The sequence below is a fragment of the Notolepis coatsorum genome (assembly GCF_963971535.1).
Source record: "Notolepis coatsorum genome assembly, chromosome: 2".
Lineage (NCBI taxonomy): Eukaryota > Metazoa > Chordata > Actinopteri > Aulopiformes > Paralepididae > Notolepis > Notolepis coatsorum.
In genome coordinates, this window is record NC_140166.1 from 77,161,335 (window position 1) to 77,186,557 (window position 25,223).

Consider the following 25,223-nt stretch of genomic DNA (forward strand, 5'->3'; position numbering starts at 1 on the left):
TTGTAAGGAAGGGGCATGACCAGATAACCTTTGCTTCTTTCTGTCCCTTCTCGAACAAAACCATTTTGTCTTGAGCTATGTTGACAATTGCTTCCATGTCTAGGAAGATATATTTTATTTTTTTTGATCAAATTTTTTTATTGACATTCTCACGAAACAAGACAACACATTAACCACAATCACAATACATAGAACTTCACAAGAAAATAACAAAAACAATAATAATAATGACTAACAATTATACAGACAAAAGAAAAGAAACCAGAGTTCAACCTACTAAATTAATTCCAAGGGGTACTATCTAATAAATGGTCTTTCCCAGTGTTCAGTCCCGATTCCCGGCCGTGTGACCCCATATTAATAAAACGTACATCTCCAACCCACCACAAGGACCATTTTTTGGGGGAACACGACCTGAAACCAGAGCAATGAACCTTCATGAAAAAACAAAAACCTGTAGGTGTTCCATAGACTCACAGAGACCGTGTAAAAGTGGCCAAACAGTGAAGAACTAGTTAAATAGCTGCCCCCCCATAATATCCCCAGCTAAACTCAAGATGACAAGACAAGGGACAAGACAGACAAAAACACTTCCTCCTCCCCCTCCCAAGAGACCGCCGGACTCACCCGAACACGCACCCCGACCCCGCTCAGCCGCACACTGCGGTCTTTACCTTCTCAGCTGCTGCGAACCACAGGTCAATTCCAGCCTGCCCCACCCCAATCACCCGGGCTGTGGATATCTCAAGATAAATCACATCCAATAGAGTTAGGGACCAGTTAATCATTGTAAGCTTCTCAGGCTCCTTCCATCTCATTGCTATTAGCTTCTTCGCTGCTGTGACGCCCGCTAGGACAACCCTTTTCAGTTGTACGGACGCGGGTAGTGTCGTTATATCGTTCAGGAGTAGCGTAACAGCTGTGAATGGGATAGTTAAGCCACACAGATCTGAAAGTTTGTCCGTTATTGACCTCCAGAAGCGGGCCACTGGTGGGCAATCCCAATACATATGCATATAAGTGCCTGTGGCCTTTTGAGAGCACAAAGTGCACCGAGAGTCGGTTATCAGTCCCATAGCAAATAGCTTCCTAGGTGTAAGATAGGTCCTATGAATATAATTAAAATTAATTTGCTGGTGATTGGGGTTGCGGGAAGATAATGCCACATTTGCCCAAACATCATCCCAGTCAAACTCGGGGTCCAACTCCGGGATATCCACACGCCAGATTGTATCCAATGATAAATTTTTATACGTGGATTGAATTAAGAGCGTATAAAAGTCGGAGACAAACCCTCTGGATGTCGTCCTGTCCACTATGAGCCTGAGGAAGGGGTGTGGGTGCAAGGCTTGAGCCCACGGTACGCCATGCGCCCTCAGTGCTGACCTTAGTTGAAGGTAAAGAAAGAAGGACTCGCCGGGAAGATCATAAAATTCTCTTAAGTCCTGAAACGCACGGAGGCCGTTCTTATCATAAATATCCTCCAGAGTATGCACTCCCCTCCTTTGCCATTGAGGAATATTAACCGGCTTGTGTCCAACAAGTAATTGCTGGTTATTAAAAATTGGAGAGTCCAGGTGCCAAGGGCATTTAACCCCACACGACCTCTGTACATTACGCCACGTTTGGATCACGTGAGTTATGATCGGTCCATACCTCAGCCGGCATTTCGCAATAGAGACAGTGGAGTACACTACATCCTGCAATCTTAGCGGAGACACCGCCGCCGCTTCTAAGGAGCGCCACGATACAGCCTCTACAGGGTCTAGCCAGCACATCAGAGGTCTCAGTGAAAAGGACCAGAAATAAAGTTTAAAATCAGGGATTGCGAGGCCCCCATCTTGTTTCCTACGTTGAGTAGTAGCCCTTTTGATTCTCGGGCGTTTGTTATTCCAGACAAACTTAGATACCATCGATTGTACCTTGCGCCAGTGGTCTATTGGAGGGGGCAGGGGGAGCATTGAGCTAATAAAATTTATCCTAGGCAGGATGTTCATTTTGATTATGGAAGCCCGGGCTTGTAAGGAGTTAGGAAGGGACGACCACCTGTCTAGATCCTGGCGTATTTTATCATAAGTACCCGTGAAGTTGTACTTAGTAGTTTGGTTCAGCGTGGGGAATATCTCTATGCCCAGGTATTTAAAATGTTCTACTATGGGGATATCAGCTGGTAGTCGTACCGCCTTGGCCAGTTCATTAAGAGGTAGGCAGGCTGATTTGTTCCAGTTAATCTTAAAACCTGACAATTTACCAAAGTCGTCGATTATCCTCAATAATTTTGTGGCCGACCGGGAGGGGTCGTCCATGAAAATCAGCAGGTCATCCGCATAGAGAGCAATTTTGTGTGGAGTATTGTTGACCATTATGGGGACGATGTCCTCCGATTGCCTAATAAATTGGGCCAAAGGTTCGAGGGAAAGCGCGAACAGTCCCGGGCTCAGAGGGCAACCCTGTCTAGAAGATCTGGAGACTGGAAAGAGTGTGGAACAGTTTTTGCCTGTCAGTATCATCGCAGACGGCGAGGCATACAGGACTTTAATCATATGAATAAAACTCTTTCCAAGACCCATGACCTCAAGTACCTTCCACAGGTATGACCACTCAAGTCTGTCAAACGCCTTCATGGCATCCAAAGACAGAACTGTGGATGGAGTTGTATTGTCTTTACTGTTATCGATTACATGCAACAGCCTCCTAAGATTATCTGCAGCCAGACGCCCCGGGATAAAACCAGTTTGATCGCAGTGTACCAATACAGGCATAAATCTCTGCAGGCGACGGGCCAGCACCTTGGCAAACACCTTTAAATCGGCCCCGAGAAGACTCAAGGGTCTATAGCTACCACAATCATTGGGATCTTTGTCCTTTTTGAGAAGTAAAGAAATCAACGCCATATTGACATCTCTTGAGAACTCCCCTTGTTCGATAGCGTAATTGATCATATCGAGCATCAATGGACCCAGTTGGTCCCAGAAAGCTAAATACACTTCGGGTGGAATACCATCCCAGCCTGGCGCCTTACCCCTCTGCATTTCAACAATAGTCTCCCTCAATTCTACGAGAGTAATCGGTCTCCCCAGTTCCTTGGCCTCTTCCTCAGAAATGTGGGGTATCTCAAGCCCGCCGATGAACGATTCAAATCTAGAGTCATCCAGATTACCCTCTGAGCTATATAACTGTGAGTAAAACTCTTTAAAAGTGTCATTGATCTTTTTCGAATCAGTAGTGACTGCACCCTGGCTCGTCCTAATCGAGGGGATATCTGAGAAATGATCATTTGAGCGTATTTTCATTGCCAATAGATGGCTAGGTCTGGAGCCGTGAAAATAGTAATTTTGTCTTGTCCTATGTATCAAAAACTCAGACTGTTGTTTAAGTATGGAGTTTATTTCTTTTTTGACTATCTTACGTTGTGTGTTTAGTCGTTCATTATAGTCAGTTTGCAAGGATGCGTATAGGTCCGCATATAATGATTCCAGTCCTTCTAGCTTTTTTGACCGGGATTTTCGCAAATTGGAGGCAAATAGTGTGACATGACCCCTGATGAATCCTTTCAATGCGTTCCACAGGACCCTAGGGTCTTCTACTGTGCCAACGTTGATCTGCAAAAATTCTGCTAGTTTACTCCTGAACTCAGAACAGAAGTCATCGTTCTTTAGCAAGGTCGAATTAAAACGCCATCTGGGAGCTCTTGCGGAGAGCCTGCCAAAGGTTGCCGTAAGGAAAATCCCCTTGTGGTCTGAGAGAGCCAAGGGAACCAATGAGACATCGAAACTATCAAACATATTAGGGGACGCGAATGCATAGTCAATTCGAGAGAAGCTTTTGTGTCTGGCTGACAGGTGAGAGTAATCTCTGAGGGTGGGGTTGCATAAGCGCCAGAGGTCTGAGAGCCCCGTGTCTTTGGCCCACATCCTGAGGGCCTTAGAGGCCCGTTTCTGGTCGCTCGTTTCAGAGGGCCCAGACCTATCCATCTCCGCATCCCAGCACGCATTAAAATCGCCACCCACAATGAGAGCGTATCCATTAAGTTCCAACATATTCTTCGTGATTGTATTATAGAACGCTGAATCAAATGTGTTAGGAGCATACAATGCTATTATAGCCATCTTCCTATGCAAGAATTCAACTTTTGCTATAGTAATCCTTCCCTCCGTGTCCGACCATACATCCAAGATTTTGATATCAAGGTTACGTCTTGTAACTATGACTACTCCTTTCGTCTTATCATCGGCTGAGGATGCGGAGATAACGTGATATTGCCGATTTGCCAGTCTTGACACGTCACCTACCATTAAATGCGTCTCACTAAGGAGAGCAAGGTCAATATTTCTCCTCTTCAATAGCCAAAGGACACTGGCACGCTTGTGTGGGGCGTTAAGCCCTCCTGCGTTCCAAATTAAAATATTCAATTTATATATATATATATTTTATTTTATTTGTATTTGTATTTTTATTTAGTTTCTTATTTTATTTAGTTTTTGTTATTTTTTGTTATTTCAAGTTTGTGTGGTTTATGGTTGTTCGACATAAATAAAGATCAAATCACAAATCGAATCTAATCCGTGCAAACGTGGCGTGTGTTCATCACCCAGTGCCTGGCCCGTGTGTTCGTGGGGATGTCGGACGGCCTGCTGGCCGTGTACAGCCTGCTGGAGGACGTGCCGCTGGAGGGCGAGGGGGGCGAGACCTACCTGTGTGCTCACACCCTCAACAAGACGGTGTTCGGCCTGGAGGACTCGGACCCGCGGCAGAGGCCCTACCCCGTCAGCACCATGGTGTTGGTCGGCGCCGGCTCCCAGGTGAGGAAGACGGGGACGTGACGAGTTATGGGAAGTAAACTGTAAACCTCGGTAACTTAGCATTCATAGCCCGAGATCACCTGTACAAGTCGAGAAGAAACATCACGATAGATCAAGAACAAAAACCACCATGAAATCCAAATATGCGACACTCCCAGACTTTCCCCAATGAAGATAAGGAACGACTCACTAAAAACCTAGAAATAGGGGGGAAAACGTGTGTGTGTGTGTGTGTGTGTGTGTGTGTGTGTGTGTGTGTGTGTGTGTGTGTGTGTGTGTGTGTGTGTGTGTGTGTGTGTGTGTGTGTGTGTGTGTGTGTGTGTGTGTGTGTGTGTGTGTGTGTGTGTGTGTGTGTGTGTGTGTGTGTGTGTGTGTGTGTGTGTGTGTGAATGAACCTAAATATGTAGTTTGACTGATAGATACACAAAATGGGTTTATTTATGTTGATTTAATTTAGTTGTGTTGATGTTTCCATTTTTGCAAAATGGGTATATTCTGTTTGGTTTTACGCAATAAGTCTATGGTTGTGCTGTATGTGTGTAGGGGCAGGTATATATAAGAATTTTTCTTCTTCCTGTTCCTTTCGGCCATGGAATTTGGTGAATTATATTAATATGTACTGTTGGACTGTGGTGATTCCATGTACAAATAAATAAATGATGATGATGATGATGAATAAAGTATATACAGATGTCAAATTCAAATGACAAGTGATAACTCCCCCCCCTCCCTGCCACTCCAGCTGTGGTTCTCCAACGGGCCGGGCCTGCTGGTCCTGGACTTCCTGAGTCTGCAGGCGGTGCGGAGACTGGACCCCTACAGCCCGCCCTCCTCCATCACGGCCCTGGCCTCCAGCCTCGGTCTGTGGGGCGACGACGAGGCCGTGTGGACCCTGGACGACCACACCAACACCCTCCTGCTCTACCACGCCGCCAGCTACCAGCTCTGTGCCACGTACAGGTGGGTGGTGCGTCGCTAGACGGTGTTATTATTATTATAGGTAGCTTTCTGCTGAACGCACACAGAGGAAACTGGTATCTATCTTCTTGTCTCTCTCTGGAGAAGACGGTAAGCTAATTTCCCCAAAATGTCGGCCTGTTCCTTTAAGTGGTTCTCTTACTGGAAGAAGGTACAATGGGTCACATGCACATTTCAAATGGGTGCTTGGTTGGAGAAGTAACAGAGTAAAATGCTGGGAATCCGCTCACATATTATAAACTTTAGGACGAGGCTTGGTTGGTGATACACAGACGATATCTATAAGTACCTATATAGGACCTAAAGGATCATTCTGGTTCAACCTAGAACTCTCTTGATTGTTTCTCTTGGTTGGCTGCAGTTCGCCCAACGGTTGCAATGGACCTATATCAAACCCGCCCTCTTTTCTTGATCCTCCAATCAACAGTTGTGATTGAAGGATCCAAGAAAAGAGGACAGGGTTTGAGATGGGTCCATTCGACAGGGCAACAGCGCAAAATAGACAGAGTGTTACCAAAACCACAACATACTATGTCCTTTCAGGGTAGAAAAAAAGGAAAAGACATTTGGCTGCTTTGAGGAATTTGTTTATTGTCTGTTGCTGGTTGTCCCATTGGATTCAAATCTCGAGCGGCCAGAAAAACACAAGTCTCTCAGGCACTTCAACTTTTAGCATAAGGGCACCGAGCTTCTGACGGTTTGGCAATAGTCGCCCTTAGCAACAGCAACTACGACCAGCGCTCAGAAGTGCATATCCCCAAAACCACTTTCCACTGACAAAAGATGTTTTCTTTGAACACATGGCTCCAATTAAAGGCTTTCGATGTAGTGCCCTGAAGTGCCTCTCAGTATTACACAGGTCTGATTGTCCTCCTCTGGGGACAATCAAAACATGTTCACTCCAGTATTTCTCCATTCAGGAATGGGCAACAGCCTCCCACTAAGCATTAAGTGTCCATGTGAATACGCACCAGTAGGCATGGAAACCATTTCTCTTCACTCTGGAGTATCATCATCTGGAGCCTTGTGTGCGTTCACGTCAGGTCCTAGTGTCAGTGGGCACTTGATTTCTTCTTCTTATTCGTCGTCTTCGTCGTTTCAGCTGCGGAGACAGCAGCCCTCTGCGGGACGTGTTCCCAGTCCAGCGACCCGCAGGGGTCACCGTGGCTACGACCCCTGACCCCGGCCCCGAGACAAAGGTCAAAAAAGAACAAGGTAAATCAATGGAGAGGTTATTATTGTCAGACTTGGCTTTGTATGTGGAAGATATCCTGTACACGGGACCAGCACCGGCGGTATGAATGGGAGAGACTGACGTCATGACACATGATGGATATAATTGTTTGCTAGATTACTGACACGTAATATAACTGTTTTGTTACAAATGTTTAGTGATAGAAAAAAATAAATACGGGTTGAGTGAAACCGTTTGTCTCCTCCTCATTTGCCGCTCCTAGGAGTGGAGGTGGAGCCAGCGTGGGCCAATGGGGAAGTGACTCTGATCAACAGCGAGGAGGCGGGCACTCGGATCATCCAGCACCAGGATTCGCTGACAGACTACTGCTCCATGTCCTCTGACTCCGCCCCTTCCTTAGAGCCATTGGGATTGCACCGGTCCAGCTCCGGAGCCCTCAGCTCATTGGCTAGCTCCAGCAGTATGCCCCTTTCTGCCGACAGCGAGGAGCCAGAGAGGAGCCAGGACCCGCTAGGTAACCAGGAAGGTAACCAGGAAGGTGTCCATCGATCTAGTTTGGTCCAAGAGGTGTTTTCTACACGGGACCAGAATCACAGTGAAATGCATGAAGGCCTCTCAAGTTTCAAGTTCAAGTTTTGTTTTTATTTGTCACGTATAAGGTACATGTACATTACAGTGAAATGCTTGGTTCTGTATGAGCCTCCTGAGAATTGCCTTTATACAGTAAAAAAGTGAAAAGAATAAAGTACACCCACTATACAAAACTTTTGTATAGTGGGTGGACTTTATTCTTTTCACTTTTTTTTAAATTTAATATACAAGATTATATTTATTATTATTATTATTATTATTATTATTATTATTATTATTATTATTATTATTATTATTATTATTATTATTATTATAATGTAAGCATTTTTTTATGCTAAATTCTAAAATGAGGTATGGATGTAGTGCAGGTAATTTGTAAAGCCTTTCTATGATTGATTCCCAATGTCTTTGAAAGCAGTATCCAGTTGTGTGTACATATAGGAGGGGTTACAAGCGTAAATACCACTTTGTCCCGTGATAAATGTCCCACTTCACAAGTCGACGAGGACAGGCTCCCCTCGCCCTCTTCTACATCACACAGCCTCAATGCTTCTATGGATTTCAAGATTCAAGAGTTTTATTTGTCACATACATACACAAGACGTGCAGTGAAATGTAGGTGGCCATGCATTGTGGCCATGCATTGTGCAAAAATACAAACAATAAAAAAAAAAAAATAGACATGATAAAAAAGTAATACGGATTTAGAATATAAAATATATGCAAAGATGTATACAGTAGTTTTTTAAAGTTACCTTTTTTTTGTAGTGTATTTTGTATGTAGGGGTGTGTGTGAGAGAGTGTAAGTGAGTGTAGTGTGTGTGTGTGTGTGTGTGTGCTTGTGTGTGTAGAGATCAGTGTTGAGTGTTCCGATGTCTTGGGGGAAGAAGCTGAGTCTAAGTCTCTCTGTTTTTGCTGCATGAATTTCCGTGTGACACTGTTTGATGTCTCCTAGGTTACCAGCCGGCTCCAGCCAACCCCGAGAGCGATCTGGACTCTGCCAGGACCGTTAGTCCCGCCCCTCCCCACCTGCAGGCCTTCTCCGTGCTGTCCGTCAACGGAACCCTGTGGATCCCCAGGTAGCAGATCATGCACTTTAACTTTATTGAGTGAAGTATCTTTACCTGAGCACTGTGCTCGTGTATTCCTGCTTGGGTAAAAGGTGCGTGGGCTTGTTCATTCTACCACTAGACGGAAGAAGTTGGTGTTTATTCAACGTTTTTTGTAAGTAAAGTAGTACAAAGTACATTTTTCATTATAAGTCTGACAATAAAGAGGGCAGTTAGTAAAGTATGAATGAATTGAACATTGATGAAAGAATTTTTTTTTTTTTTTTTATACATTTATTATTTGAATGGCTTAAGGCTATATCTGTACTTGTTGTTGCATATTTGAAATAAACTAAAGTTCGCTAAACTATATTGTGTGTGTGTGTGTGTGTGTGTGTGTGTGTGTGTGTGTGTGTGTGTGTGTGTGTGTGTGTGTGTGTGTGTGTGTGTGTGTGTGTGTGTGTGTGTGTGTGTGTGTGTGTGTGTGTGTGTGTGTGTGTGTGTGTGTGTGTGTGTGTGTGTGTGTGTGTGTGTGTGTGTGCAGGCGTGGTGGTGATGTGATGGTCATTGAGATACAGCCACAGGACGGCCAGCTGAGGGGGCGTGTCACTGCTGTCCTCAGCCCACCAGGATGCTCTGCTTTGGGGTGAGGTCATATCCTGTTTACAGTGAATGGGTGAATGTGAGGCATAAGTTACGAAGCACTTTGGATAATCTACAGGTATAATATACCTCAATACATTAGAATATTGAGGAAATGTATCGGTCGCCTCCACGCCACGTCCACATTGATTCATGCAAAAGGAGCCCAGACCAAGTATTGAGTGCATATACTTTTCAGTAGGCCGACATTGTTGGAATATATATATTTTTTTTTTATTATTGGTCTTATGTAATATTCTCATTTTCTCGTATACTGAATTTTGGGTTTTCATTAGCTGTAAGCCATAATCATCAAGATTCTAAGAAATAAAGGCTTTGAAATATTTCACTCTGTGTAATGAATCTATATCATCTATGATATGACTTTTTTAAATTGAATTACTGAAATAAATGAACTTTTCCTCGATATTCAAATGTATTGAGATGCACCTGTGTATATATATATATATATATATATATATATATATATATACAGCAGTTAGGATGTCTAAATTCAAATAAAGATATGATGGTAAAATGAAGGAGGATCTGCTCCTGTAATGGCAACAGAAGATTTTTCCTCTTTAACTTGTGAGATTAGAGTTGACAGTGAGGATTGTATTCTCCCTGTACTGCTACAGATATTGTATGTGAACCCGTTCACCTCTCTCAAATGAGAACCTTTTCTGATCTTGCGGATGTACTGTATGTACTGGTCTTACATTCAAGGGGGGTTCAGAATGGGCTTAGCTTTGAAGCTTTACTCTGCAGAAAATGACAAGCTTAGCGAGTGGTTTTATGTTCTATTGAGACTTAAACGCACAGAATGTAATTTCTGACGCTTTCAAAACAATAACAAAAGACGGAGTTTGATGACGTTGTGAAGTAGTGTGGCATCATGGGAGCTGTTATCTTCATTGTTAAACAAACATTGAGAATTCAAATGAGCCTTATCGTGATTTGAAAGCTATTGACAAACTGGAGTACATTACTCACAGAGGTGATAAGTAGCTCAGAATTGTGGCATAGCAGAGTGGATGGAAAATGCTGAAACATTTAGCTTCTTAGTCCGAGAGGTTTAGTTGAATAAAAACACAGATTTGGGTGGTCTACCCTCGTCTGCTAGTTAGCCGATTAGTCAAGCTTTCTAACCAAGTAGGCTCCATTTGATATATTTGGTAGTTCATTCCATGGTGGCAAAAGGTTTTTGTTATTGAAAATCACAATTGTACTTGAGGTGAAAGGGAGCCGTCAGTCAAGCATGATCTAATCCCGCCCCTAAAAACAGTTTAGTAGTTTTTATAAATTTGAATGCAGAAATCTTACACATTATACCTTTAACAACCTTGTGTCAAGACATTTCAATCAAATGATTGAATTGCCTTTGGCAGATACCTTTGATAGTTTCAATAAATGTCACTCAAATGATTGAATTGCCTTTGGCAGATACCTTTGATAGTTTCAATAAATGTCACTTGCTTCGTGACAGGACGACTCCATGTAAGAGCTGCAGCGGTTTCACTTGTTTTAAGTGACGTTTTAAGATGAACTTAAAAGTGAGAAACAAGACGGTGTGCCAATGTGATGATTTGATTTTGAATCGTAAAATGATCAAATCTGATTACAAGATAAAGTCACCAAAGTTAAGATTGTTGTTTCTATGCAGCGTAGCAGCAATCTCCGTCTTCAAAGAGGCCAGTGTGTTTCTGTGGAACCTTCCATCCCCCTTGTCTTTGTAACGCTGCCCTGCAGGAGGACGGGGTGGACCAGATGTTTGTTGTCTCTAAACCGTCAATGAGACGGGAACACATTTGGACTCTGGCTCTCCGTAGTGCCAGTGAACTCGGTTGCCCTGAGCCAGTTTACTGTCACTGTAGTATATAGCTCCCGCCAAGATGTACTGCACCAAGAAATAATCCCAAAAACAATTATAGGCATCTAGCGGCGGGCGGTTCCATTACATCTGGGAGCTGAATGTCAGGGCGATCTCTCTCGGCCGTAGCGCCAGAGAGACCAAACTGGAACCAGTACCAAGCGTGCAGCCAAGAGAAACGTCCCAGAGTCTGGGTGCTTTTTACTTTGCCACTAGGGCCCGCGTCAAGCCAGCCAACACCAAAGGAAAAAAAACAGAAAGAGGTAGATATTAATCTGCTGATTCAGCTTCAATAAAGCTCAGAGGGATCCCTCATCATGTGCTTACGGTGGTTAGCCTGCGCCTGTAATTATCCCTATAAAGCAGTCGGCAGCTGGTCCGCGCTGCAGAATAGGACTCCTGTGCGCGGGAACAAAAGGGGCCGGGGCTTTTAGCAGCAGGCAATAAAAGAGCCACCCAAAGCTAGGTCCTTAATAAGCAGTCGTTTCATGGTGCACCTGTAACGCAGGCGACACTTTGGGAGGTCAGCGCCTGGGTCATCACAGGAGGCGAACGGCACCGCAGAACAGCCCGGCCTCTCTCTGGTCACTCACAACCCATTCAGGGGCCATACGGTGGTTTATGTATCTGCGCAGGAAGTTACAATAACGTAACCATTTTATAGAGGAGAATCACAAGAGGTAGAGCAGGAGGAGGCAAGGAAACACACACACAGGGCTTAGATAGATAGTTTTAGAATAATGATATAGTTCCATTTATCTCTTTCATTATTCTGGAACATCCTAAGTAGATGAGCACTGCAGTCTCTCCGTTAAAAACAAGAAAAGGCAGGTGTCTTTACCTAAACCAGACAACGAGTGGTCGATGGGGAATAATTGGGTTGAGTCTAAACAGATTATTCCCGGAGGTGGACAACAGTCTTTGGTTGAGGGTGTTGAGGGTATATATTGAGGCTGTTGAGGGTATATATTGAGGCTGTTGAGGGTATATATTGAGGCTGTTGAGGGTATATATTGAGGCTGTTGAGGGTATATATTGAGGCTGTTGAGGGTATATATTGAGGGTGTTGACTGTTGAGGGTATATATTGAGGGTGTTGAGGGTATATATTGAGGCTGTTGAGGGTACACATTGAGGGTGTTGAGGGTATATATTGAGGGTGGAACTTAATGAAGCGTTGTGTTGCAGCGTGGAGAGATACAGAGTACATAATGCACAACCATGGATCTCGGTAGAATGGTGAGCTAACAGTCATTACAGGGAGCAGATAATACTAAGAGGGTGCTTTGTACAGATAACGGGGTTAGTAACGTGGCGGAGAGGTGAGATGAGAACGTATGTAGATATGAGATACAGGGTGTATGAGAGATATGGGGTATAGAGTGTATGAGAGATATGGGGTACAGAGTGAATGAGAGATATGGGGTACAGAGTGAATGAGCGATATGATGAGAGATATGGGGTATAGAGTATGAGAGATATGAGGTACAGTGTGTATGAGAGATATGGGGTATAGAGTGTATGAGAGATATGAGGTACAGTGTGTATGAGAGATATGATGAGAGATATGAGGTACAGTGTGTATGAGAGATATGGGGTATAGAGTGTATGAGAGATATGAGGTACAGACTATGAATGAGAGATATGGGGTACATAGTGAATGAGAGATATGATGAGAGATATGAGGTACAGAGTGTATGAGAGATATGGGGTACAGAGTGAATGAGAGATATGATGAGAGATATGAGGGACATAGTGTATGAGAGATATGGGGTACAGAGTGAATGAGAGATATGATGAGAGATATGAGGGACATAGTGTATGAGAGATATGGGGTACAGAGTGAATGAGAGATATGATGAGAGATATGAGGGACATAGTGTATGAGAGATATGGGGTACAGAGTGTATGAGATATATGAGGTACAGAGTGTATGAGAGATATGGGGTAAGTGGCATAGAGAGGTAGGACTGGGTGAGTCACGTAGACAGATAGAAATGGATAAGGGAGAGGTGAGGGCTGTGTAATAAGAAAGTACAGAGTGTATGCCGGTCATTTCCCTTGTCAAGCCTCCCCCTTTGTGCCTCTGGAACAAGAAAAGAAAATGCTATATAAAACGTCAATCAATAAAATCAATCAATAAAATCTTGTTCTGTACTGTAGCAACATAGTGCTTCAATCATTCATTCTAACTCTAGTAACACTGAGTTAGGAACTTGACTTTCCAGTGGATATGTAAAAGCAAAATTTTACTTCTTTCATTGATGCAAACCAAAACAACATACTTTATACTTATAGCACATGCATGAGCCTGGTCTCTTTTGAGAGATGACATTCTGATTCTAAAATTCACTTTTAGTGCTAACGTAATAGAGTAACATAGGTCTGAACTTGAGTTGTAGAAAAACTTGTTACTCAAGTTTTTCTGTAGTAGTTAGTAGTCCAGAGGTAGTATTTCCCCAGAAGGTGGAATGGCTTACAAATCCAGACGGAGTCATAGCTTGAAGCCTTATGTAGTACATATCCAAATTTCGTAAAGATCCATTCAGAAATGAGTGATTAGGAGTGATTTAGGTAAACTGTGTACCAAGAAAAACTCAGTTTTCTCATAGACTTCAATTCATTCATCAGAAGATTCAGAGCACAAGAAAACTCTGAAGTCACGGAGCACCGAGCACTGACCCAGAATGTTCTCATGGCCTGCTCACTTTCAGAGGTACGAGCAGGGGTGTAAAGTACAGTACTTCATTACAATACTTAAGTACTGTCTTGGGGGATTTGTACTTTACTAGGTTTGTATACTTGTACTTTTACTCAATTACATTCCAGAGAAAAAAAACATACTTTTTACTCCTTACATTTAAAATGCAGACCTACTGTACAAAGTACAAATCTTGCAGGTCCAACTATTTTAATTAGTATATTTGTTTCTCTGGCCGAACTAATGTTAACGTTATTAATCCTGCGGCTGCGCTTTATTTAAAAACAGCCAATCAAATCCCCATCAATGGAAAATGAACCCGCCCATACCCATGCTGTTTGGTCCTTGTGCAAGACTAGAAGGCGGGGATCTTTGATTAAACACCTGCTATCAGAAGAATAGACAGTCAGAAAGAAAGTTTGTACTTTTACTTTTTAGTACTTAAGTACATTTTAAAGGAAACTTTTTGACTTGTGTTTTTAGCCAGATACTCTGACTTTTACTTGAGTAAGATTTTGAGACGGTACCCATACTTTCACTTAAGTATAATTTCTGGGTACTTTTTACACCCCTGGGTACGAGCCACGTCTCTCACGCATGTCATGCTGCTATTCCCACGTCACTGGTCAAAAACATTAATTCTACACGGAGCCAAGCGGCAACTGCAATCATCAACCCGTCATTACAAACTGGAACCATACCACCTGCTCTGAAACAAGCAGTTATTCTCCTCCTGCTCAAGAAGCCCAACTTAGACTGTGCACTGCCCAACAATTATAGACCGGTTTCCCATCTGCCGTTCATATCGACGGTCTTGGAACCCATCCAAACACTTTTGAACAGTATTTGAACAGTTTATATGAACCGTTTCAATCCTGGTTGAAGTTGTTAATGCCCTACTATCAAATGCCGATGCTGGCTATATTTTTGGGCTTTTGTACAATTACTAAACAGGTCTTGTCATTACATGATTCTATACAGTTTACAGCAAAAGAGAGGCCTTGGTACCGTAAGTTATTTCTTGCATCAGGATCTTGAATTCCCAGCTTCTCATAGTCAACATTGTAGGCCCTCCGTGATCCGTCAGCTCTAGGATGCCTAGTGGGTGTTTGGTGAATTATTGTGGTGGTGCTGTTGTCTCTGGTGTTAGTCTGTGTTATCTCTGGTGTTATCTCTGGTGGTGTTATCTCTGGTGGTGTTATCTCTGGTGGTGTTATCTCTGGTGGTGTTGTCTCTGGTGTTATCTCTGGTGGTGGTATCTCTGGTGGTGTTATCTCTGGTGGTGTTATCTCTGGTGGTGTTATCTCTGGTGGTGTTGTCTCTGGTGTTATCTCTGGTGGTGTTATCTCTGGTGTTATCTCTGGTGTTATCTCTGGTGTTATCTCTGGTGTTATCTCTGGTGTTATCTCTGGTGTTATCTCTGGTGGTGTTATCTCTGGTGGTGTTATCTCTGGTGTTGTTATCTCTGGTGTTATCTCTGGTGTTATCTCTGGTGTTGTCTCTGGTGTTATCTTTGGTGTTATCTCTGGTGTTATCTCTGCTGGTGTTATCTCTGGTGTTATCTCTGGTGTTATCTCTGGTGTTATCTCTGGTATTATCTCTGGTGGTGTTATCTCTGGTGTTATCTCTGGTGTTATCTCTGGTGTTATCTCTGGTGTTATCTCTGGTGTTATCTCTGGTGTTGTCTCTGGTGTTATCTCTGGTGTTATCTCTGGTATTATCTCTGGTGTTATCTCTGGTGTTATCTCTGGTGTTATCTCTGGTGTTATCTCTGGTGTTATCTCTGGTGTTGTCTCTGGTGTTATCTCTGGTGTTATCTTTGGTGTTATCTCTGCTGGTGTTATCTCTGCTGGTGTTATCTCTGCTGGTGTTATCTCTGCTGGTGTTATCTCTGGTGTTATCTCTGGTGTTATCTCTGGTGTTATCTCTGGTGTTATCTCTGGTGGTGTTATCTCTGGTGTTATCTCTGGTGTTATCTCTGGTGTTATCTCTGGTGTTATCTCTGGTGTTATCTCTGGTGTTATCTCTGGTGTTATTATCTCTGGTGGTGTTATCTCTGGTGTTATCTCTGGTGGTGTTATCTCTGGTGGTGTTATCTCTGGTGGTGTTGTCTCTGGTAATGGATTGTCATCCTGATATCGAGGAATCACATATTTCATGAGTCTTCACAGCTGTGGCTGCATTGCAGCGTTTGGTGGGGAAAGCTTCATGTCAACAATAACAAGTAAATCTGTATAGCCTAAGTAAGATGGCATGGAAGAAAAATATATTTGCATATTTTCAAACAGCCCACATGGTACAGGAAAAGATGGTCTCTCTTGTCCGGCCGCGTGGCTCCATGAGTAGAGCTCTGAAAATCATGATCGGAAGATCAGCGGTTCACGCCCCGGTCAAAGCCGTTGTCGGAAAGTGGTGTCGTTGTCCAGCAGGGAGCAAAACCGAGGTCCTCATTGAATCTGTTCATTAAAGAACCCAGGGCGCCTATCGCAAAGGGTAGGGGGTTCCCCGACATTCCACACTGGTCAAATTCTAAACATCAAGGCAACCTAATCATCCCTCCCCCTTAACTGTCTGATATCAATCGCTGTCTCCTTAGCCTTCCAGCCATTGTGTAGTGTGATGCGTGTCTGGTGCCAGTGAATGGCAGCCATTGAGTCTGCGTAGCCCAAGGTTGGGTGCTACCAGTGGTGGTGAAGGAGGCAATTACATTACATCACAAAGCGCTTTGAGTGTCTAAATTGCTATATCAATACAACGATCATTCATTGCCCTCCCCTTTGGCTCGTCTGTTTTCTGCGCAAATCGTGCATCCGTGTACATAACTTGTACATAACTCCCGGTGCAAAACCACTGAGTACGGCTGCTCATTGAGTATTTTGATTCATGTGTCTTACCGTGAGCCAGCGGGACCAACATTGGTAATAGGGAAGGTCGACCAACATTGGTAATAGAGAAGGTGGACACACCGACCTCCCAATCAGGGTGACACCACGGACCACTGCTGTCTGGACCACAGCCTGTTGTTTGTCCACCTTTGCTGTCAGCCTCGATGACTCGGGACGTCATTAAGAGAAACGGAGGGATAGATAACAGACTAATGGTCAGGGTTGGGTATTGGGGTACCGTAAGAACTGGACAATGCAGCCTGTTTGCCCGGCGGTATCTGTGCGGCCGTTGCCCCTTTGAAACTGGGTCAGAACCTTGTGCGTGTGTGCTCGACATTTTGCAATGGATGGTAGCAGAATAGCTGCTCATAACTGAAATCATGTGCAAAAAAACACTAAATGCATATCTAGAATCTGTATATAGATTGTGACTGATTTGGCCTGCGCTAGAATACATGCGCTAGTGAGTGCATAGATATTGGCCTCTTGTGTAGATGTGCCTGGGAGGAAGGGCTGCTGATTCAAGGCATATGTGTTCAGAAATAATAGCATATGCTGATTGAGTGTGTGCATCAGTAGGCCTGGATGATGAGCCAGCACAAAAAAAGTACCATTTCTGGATTGTCAAGCAGTGTTTGTTTGATGTCTGGTTTGGCACGTCAGAGGTCTGCAATCATCAGTTTCAGTGATGTCTGGTCTGGCACTGCAGAGGTCTGCAATCATCAGTTTCAGTGATGTCTGGCACTGCAGAGGTCTGCAATCATCAGTTTCAGTGATGTCTGGTCTGGCACTGCAGAGGTCTGCAATCATCAGTTTCAGTGATGTCTGGTCTGGCACTGCAGCGGTCTGCAATCATCAGTTTCAGTGATGTCTGGTCTGGCACTGCAGAGGTCTGCAATCATCAGTTTCAGTGATGTCTGGCACTGCAGAGGTCTGCAATCATCAGTTTCAGTGATGTCTGGTCTGGCACTGCAGAGGTCTGCAATCATCAGTTTCAGTGATGTCTGGTCTGGCACTGCAGAGGTCTGCAATCATCAGTTTCAGTGATGTCTGGTCTGGCACTGCAGAGGTCTGCAATCATCAGTTTCAGTGATGTCTGGTCTGGCACTGCAGCGGTCTGCAATCATCAGTTTCAGTGATGTCTGGTCTGGCACTGCAGAGGTCTGCAATCATCAGTTTCAGTGATGTCTGGCACTGCAGAGGTCTGCAATCATCAGTTTCAGTGATGTCTGGCACTGCAGAGGTCTGCAATCATCAGTTTCAGTGATGTCTGGCACTGCAGAGGTCTGCAATCATCAGTTTCAGTGATGTCTGGCACTGCAGAGGTCTGCAATCATCAGTTTCAGTGATGTCTGGCACTGCAGAGGTCTGCAATCTTCAGTTTCAGTGATGTCTGGCACTGCAGAGGTCTGCAATCATCAGTTTCAGTGATGTCTGGTCTGGCACTGCAGCGGTCTGCAATCATCAGTTTCAGTGATGTCTGGTCTGGCACTGCAGAGGTCTGCAATCATCAGTTTCAGTTGCAGTGTCGTTTTCCAACTATGGCTGAAGCTGCCATTGCAGCAGGGTAGGTGTTTTACTACAATGGGTAGAAAGCTATCCCTGAGTAATAGGCTACAGGGCTGTATCAGGTACCACAGTGAGACTGTGTGAGGAGGCCCTACAGGGCTGTATCAGGTACCACAGTGAGACTGTGTGAGGAGTCCCTACAGGGCTGTATCGGTACCACAGTGAGTCTGTGTGAGGAGGAGTCCCTACAGGGCTGTATCGGGTACCACAGTGAGACTGTGTGAGGAGGAGGCCCTACAGGGCTGTATCGGGTACCACAGTGAGTCTGTGTGAGGAGGAGGCCCTACAGGGCTGTATCGGTACCACAGTGAGTCTGTGTGAGGAGGAGTCCCTACAGGGCTGTATCGGTACCACAGTGAGACTGTGTGAGGAGGAGTCCCTACAGGACTGTATCGGTACCACAGTGAGTCTGTGTGAGGAGTCCCTACAGGGCTGTATCGGTACCACAGTGAGACTGTGTGAGGAGGAGTCCCTACAGGACTGTATCGGTACCACAGTGAGTCTGTGTGAGGAGTCCCTACAGGGCTGTATCAGGTACCACAGTGAGACTGTGTGAGGAGGCCCTACAGGGCTGTATCAGGTACCACAGTGAGACTGTGTGAGGAGGAGTCCCTACAGGGCTGTATCGGGTACCACAGTGAGACTGTGTGAGGAGGCCCTACAGGGCTGTATCAGGTACCACAGTGAGACTGTGTGAGGAGGAGTCCCTACAGGGCTGTATCAGGTACCACAGTGAGTCTGTGTGAGGAGGAGTCCCTACAGGGCTGTATCGGGTACCACAGTGAGACTGTGTGAGGAGTCCCTACAGGGCTGTATCAGGTACCACAGTGAGACTGTGTGAGGAGGAGTCCCTACAGGGCTGTATCAGGTACCACAGTGAGTCTGTGTGAGGAGGCCCTACAGGGCTGTATCGGGTACCACAGTGAGACTGTGTGAGGAGGCCCTACAGGGCTGTATCAGGTACCACAGTGAGACTGTGTGAGGAGGCCCTACAGGGCTGTATCAGGTACCACAGTGAGACTGTGTGAGGAGGAGTCCCTACAGGGCTGTATCAGGTACCACAGTGAGACTGTGTGAGGAGGCCCTACAGGGCTGTATCAGGTACCACAGTGAGACTGTGTGAGGAGGAGTCCCTACAGGGCTGTATCGGGTACCACAGTGAGACTGTGTGAGGAGGCCCTACAGGGCTGTATCAGGTACCACAGTGAGACTGTGTGAGGAGGCCCTACAGGGCTGTATCAGGTACCACAGTGAGACTGTGTGAGGAGTCCCTACAGGGCTGTATCAGGTACCACAGTGAGACTGTGTGAGGAGTCCCTACAGGGCTGTATCAGGTACCACAGTGAGACTGTGTGAGGAGTCCCCACGCAAAGCCATCTTTCTCGCTTACATGCATATGGAAATTCAGTAGTCTGCCAAACTTAAAGGAACACGCCAACATTTTGGGAAAGTAGCTTACCGTTTTCTCCAGAGAGACAGGAAGATAGATACCAGTTTCCTCTCTGTGCGTTCAGTAGAAAGCTATCTGGCTGCATGAATCGAGAGGTTTATTTGTCACATACATCATACCAGGGCATACAGTGACATTGTGAATGAATGGAAGCGGTCATGGCCGGTTCGCCTAGGCATTGTCCAACTAACACCTCTCCTGAAGGCTAACCGGTCATGTCCGCTTCCATTCATTGTGCTAAGCTAGGCTAACATGCAGCCAGATAGCTTTCTACTGAATGAATGCTAATGTCACATCGGGCGCAGGCATTTTGTATAGATTAGATTTTAGATAAAATTGTATTGTCATTGCACCGTACAAGTACATCTAAACAGAGTGCAAAGTAGCAGTAAAGCGCATAACAAAATTATACAGTGTAGCATGTGAATTTGTGACCGAGCCCAGCAGTTCGTGGCACACAAGTCTCCCTCAGCTTTTCTAACCATTCACAGAAACTGAATCATATCTCAATAAATACATCCAATTAATCTCCGGCAGAATAATTAAATCCACTTTAATGGGGTGATGATCACCAGACAAGAACCTATTATTCACCTACTGTAAGGTCAAGCTTCTCTGGTTATTGTCATCCCACTCCTGACACCATTTGATGGGGAATAATTGTGTTGAGTCTAAACCGAGATTATTCCCGGAGGGTGGAACTTAATGAAGCGTCGTGTTGCAGCGTGGAGAGATAGAGTACAGAATGCACCACCTTGGATCTCTGTAGAATGGTGAGCTAACAGTCGTTACAGGGAGCAGATAAAACTAAGCGGGTGCTTTGTACAGATAACGGGGTTAGTAACGTAGGGGTGAGATGAGAACGTACAGAGATATGAGATACAGAGTGAATGAGAGATATGAGGTAAGTGATGTAAATAGGTAGGACTGGGTAAGTGGCATAGATAGGTAGGACTGGGTAAGTGGCATAGATAGGTAGGACTGGCTAAGTGGCATAGATAGGTAGGACTGGGTAAGTGGCATAGATAGGTAGGACTGGCTAAGTGGCCTAGATAGGTAGGACTGGCTAAGTGGCCTAGATAGGTAGGACTGGGTAAGTGATGTAGATAGGTAGGACTGGGTAAGTGATGTAGATAGGTAGGACTGGGTAAGTGATGTAGATAGGTAGGACTGGGTAAGTGATGTAGATGGGTAGGACTGGGTAAGTGGCATAGATAGGTAGGACTGGGTAAGTGATGTAGATAGGTAGGACTGGGTAAGTGGCATAGATAGGTAGGACTGGGTAAGTGGCATAGATAGGTAGGACTGGGTAAGTGATGTAGATAGGTAGGACTGGGTAAGTGGCATAGATAGGTAGGACTGGGTAAGTGATATAGATAGGTAGGACTGGGTAAGTGGCATAGATAGGTAGGACTGGGTAAGTGGCATAGATAGGTAGGACTGGGTAAGTGACGTAGATAGGTAGGACTGGGTAAGGAATGTAGATAGGTAGAACTGGGTAAGTGATGTAGATAGGTAGGACTGGGTAAGTGATGTAGATAGGTAGGACTGGGTAAGTGATGTAGATAGGTAGAACTGGGTAAGTGATGTAGATAGGTAGGACTGGGTAAGTGATGTAGATAGGTAGAACTGGGTAAGTGATGTAGATAGGTAGGACTGGGTAAGTGGCATAGATAGGTAGGACTGGGTAAGTGATATAGATAGGTAGGACTGGGTAAGTGATATAGATAGGTAGGACTGGGTAAGTGATATAGATAGGTAGGACTGGGTAAGTGGCATAGATAGGTAGGACTGGGTAAGTGATGTAGATAGGTAGGACTGGGTAAGTGGCATAGATAGGTAGGACTGGGTAAGTGGCATAGATAGGTAGGACTGGGTAAGTGGCATAGATAGGTAGGACTGGGTAAGTGATGTAGATAGGTAGGACTGGGTAAGTGATGTAGATAGGTAGGACTGGGTAAGTGATGTAGATAGGTAGGACTGGGTAAGTGATGTAGATAGGTAGGACTGGGTAAGTGGCATAGATAGGTAGGACTGGGTAAGTGGCATAGATAGGTAGGACTGGGTAAGTGGCATAGATAGGTAGGACTGGGTAAGTGGCATAGATAGGTAGGACTGGGTAAGTGGCATAGATAGGTAGGACTGGGTAAGTGGCATAGATAGGTAGGACTGGGTAAGTGATGTAGATAGGTAGGACTGGGTAAGTGGCATAGATAGGTAGGACTGGTGAAGTGATGTAGATAGGTAGGACTGGGTAAGTGGCATAGATAGGTAGGACTGGGTAAGTGATGTAGATAGGTAGGACTGGGTAAGTGACGTAGATAGGTAGGACTGGGTAAGTGATGTAGATAGGTAGGACTGGGTAAGTGATGTAGATAGGTAGGACTGGGTAAGTGGCATATATAGGTAGGACTGGGTAAGTGATGTAGATAGGTAGGACTGGGTAAGTGGCATAGATAGGTAGGACTGGGTAAGTGATGTAGATAGGTAGGACTGGGTAAGTGATGTAGATAGGTAGGACTGGGTAAGGGATGTAGATAGGTAGGACTGGGTAAGTGGCATAGATAGGTAGGACTGGGTAAGTGATGTAGATAGGTAGGACTGGGTAAGTGATGTAGATAGGTAGGACTGGGTAAGTGATGTAGATAGGTAGGACTGGGTAAGTGATGTAGATAGGTAGGACTGGGTAAGTGGCATAGATAGGTAGGACTGGGTAAGTGATGTAGATAGGTAGGACTGGGTAAGTGATGTAGATAAGTAGGACTGGGTAAGGGAGAGGTGTAATAAGAAAGTGTATGCTGGTCATTTCCCCCCTGTCAGTGGTATCATCATTTGGTCGTCCTCAGACGGGTCCGCCAGCAGAGATTCCAATCATCCCGATCCTCCATACATCCGGCCAGTTCCGTAGAGCTCTCCACACCTGCGTCCTTCCTCAGTATGTCCACGTATGTTCGGCGTGGGACGTCCTCTTCGTCGGCGCCCGTGTGTTGGCTCCCAGAGCACTACTAGCTTGCTAGTCGGAAGTTTCTGGTGTCGGTGGCAGTGACCTGCGAGTTTCATCCTCCTGGTTGACACCTTGTCGCTCAGCCTTGGCACTCCCCCGTACAGATGCTTGTTGGTTACATGCTCGCTATGATCGATGTTCAGTACCACGCGCAGCATTCTGGTAGAGCATCCGTCCAGAGACTTCTGCAGGGTGGGCTTCAGGGTCCATGACTCACGCCCATAGAGGAGTACAGACTCCACACGGTTGCCTGGAAGAAGCTAATTTTGACGTGTCGGGGGAGACTGGATTTCCACACGCTATTCATGCCAGTACAAGATAATTACAGATTGGCCGCCCCAGCAGTTAGATGCTATGTAATCTGTATTATATGAAGTGATGTTTATGATTAGCATGAAATGCGTGCCATTTCTGAGCCGCTGGGCTTGTCTGACTGCATTTCAGAGCAGATATGGTGTAAACCCAGGGGGGCTTGGCGTCAGTGTCTACCGTCTATGGCTTTCAAGGGACGTCTGAGAGCACCAATAACCTAAAGCTCTAAACCTCTGCATCTAACCATTAAAGGCTGTATATTACAGGACATGAAACAACAACACAAGGGGATAATCATACACTCCAGCAGGTGGGGGGGGGGGGGGGGGGGCAATGGAAGAGGGTAATTCAGGGCTGTTGCTGTGTGATGCATGGCTGAGGGTAATGCAGGGCTGTTAGGGGTGTAAAGTACTTGAGTAATTGTTACAATACTTAAGTACTGTTTTTGGGGATTTGTACTTTACTCGAGTATTATTAGGTTTGCATACTTGTACTTTTAATAACTTTAACTCAATTACATTTCAGAGGGGGAAAAACATACATTTTACTCCTTACATTTAATTAGTATATTTGTTTCTCTGGCCAAACTAACGTTAACAGTATTAATCCTGCGGCCGCGCTTTATTTAAAAACAGCCAATCAAATCCCCATCAGTGGAAAATTAACCCGCCCACACCCATGCTGATTGGTCCTTGTGCAAGACTAGAAAGCGGGGATCTTTGATTAAACACCTGCTATCGGAAGAATAGACACGTCAGGAAAAAAAGTTTTTACTTTTACTTTTTAGTACTTAAGTACATTTAAAAGTAGAAACGTTCTGACTTTTACTCAAGTGTGTTTTTAGTTTTTACTCGACTTTTATTTTAGTATGATTTCGAGACGGTACCCATACTTTCACTTAAGTATAATTTCTGGGTACTTCTTACACCCCTGGTTGCTGTGTGATGCGTGGCTGAAGGGCACCAGCAGTGCAGGGTGTGTCGTCTCCATAAATCCTCCCTGCCTCCTTTCTAACAGAAAACGGTTACGTTGTCAGGTGTATCTCTGACTGTTTAAGGCATAAAGGAGATTTACCTTCATATTTGTTTAGGACACTTGAAAGTCTTCATTGAGGTATGTTGGCAGGTGGTAAAGGTTAGAGAAGTGCGGCTTGTGCTCAGAAGGTCACCGGTTTGATCCCCGGTGAATGAATAACCCTCTCCCCTCCGACAACACCCACCGCTGAAGTGCCCTTGAGCAAAGGCACTTAACCCCTAACTGCTCCAGTGGAGATGCTCTGTGGGGCTGTACTGGGCAGCTCCCAGTGTGAAATGTGAATGTGTGCAACTGTGTGAGTGTGAAGCAGCAGGGCGTTGCTGAAAAAGAGGCATAAATGGTCAGCAAATGTACCCCGGGCAAATAAAAGGTTGAAAGAAATGTCCACACGACATCAAAATCACAACAGCAGCAATGACATACACATCAGAGCCATTACACCAGTTTGCACTGTCTAAAAGTGGTGGTGAAATTATGCCATTATGCATTTTCTCTCGGTCTTTGTCGAGGTTAGATTACTGGTGTTCTTAGGTACCCCAGTTGCTATTGCATGTACATATTTGTGTTTTATTACACGTATATGTTCATGCATACCAACTATTTTGCCTGTTTTATTCTCCACCCATCGATATCCAAGAAGGGAGATCCCCCCTTGAACGGCCCTTCTAAGGTTTCTTTCCTCCACATTGCCTGTGATGCTTTTTTCCTATTGCTAGGTTTTTAGTGAGTTTTTCCTTACCTTCGCTGGGGTACAGTATGTCTGGGAGTGTTGTTTTGGATTTTCTTCTTGACTTGTTTAAGGAAGACTTGTCCAGCCCATGGGGACATTAACCTGTGATTGCGGTCTTGACAAATTTGATTTGATTTTTATTTGATTTGGTGCAAGGTTTCAAGGTTTGTCACATATTATTCAGTCATGTCGGAAGAGGTGAGATTTGCCTTTCTTTGTGTGCAATTATCCTTTAACCCGCTCACCGCCGCACTACCAAACGGTTAACCCTTTCACTGCGACAATACACAGAAGGTTAACCCTTTCACTGCCGCACAACAGCGGGTTAGAGGGAGACGGCTCAGAGGAACTTGTGTGTGTATACAAGTATGGAGCTGTAATTTGGTAAACAGTGCGTGCACTGTCCTC

General features: G+C 44.9%; 1 protein-coding gene across 1 annotated transcript in view; it reads left to right on the forward strand.

Moving 5' to 3' along the window:
- lrrk1 (leucine-rich repeat kinase 1) overlaps positions 1-25,223 on the forward strand; it is a 281,804-nt gene that overhangs the window by 255,799 nt on the left and 782 nt on the right. Inside the window, 6 exon segments of the mRNA XM_084308234.1 lie at positions 4,596-4,802; positions 5,545-5,762; positions 6,883-6,995; positions 7,238-7,501; positions 8,522-8,645; positions 9,160-9,261. Coding sequence (XP_084164360.1) covers positions 4,596-4,802; positions 5,545-5,762; positions 6,883-6,995; positions 7,238-7,501; positions 8,522-8,645; positions 9,160-9,261 — 1,028 coding nt within the window.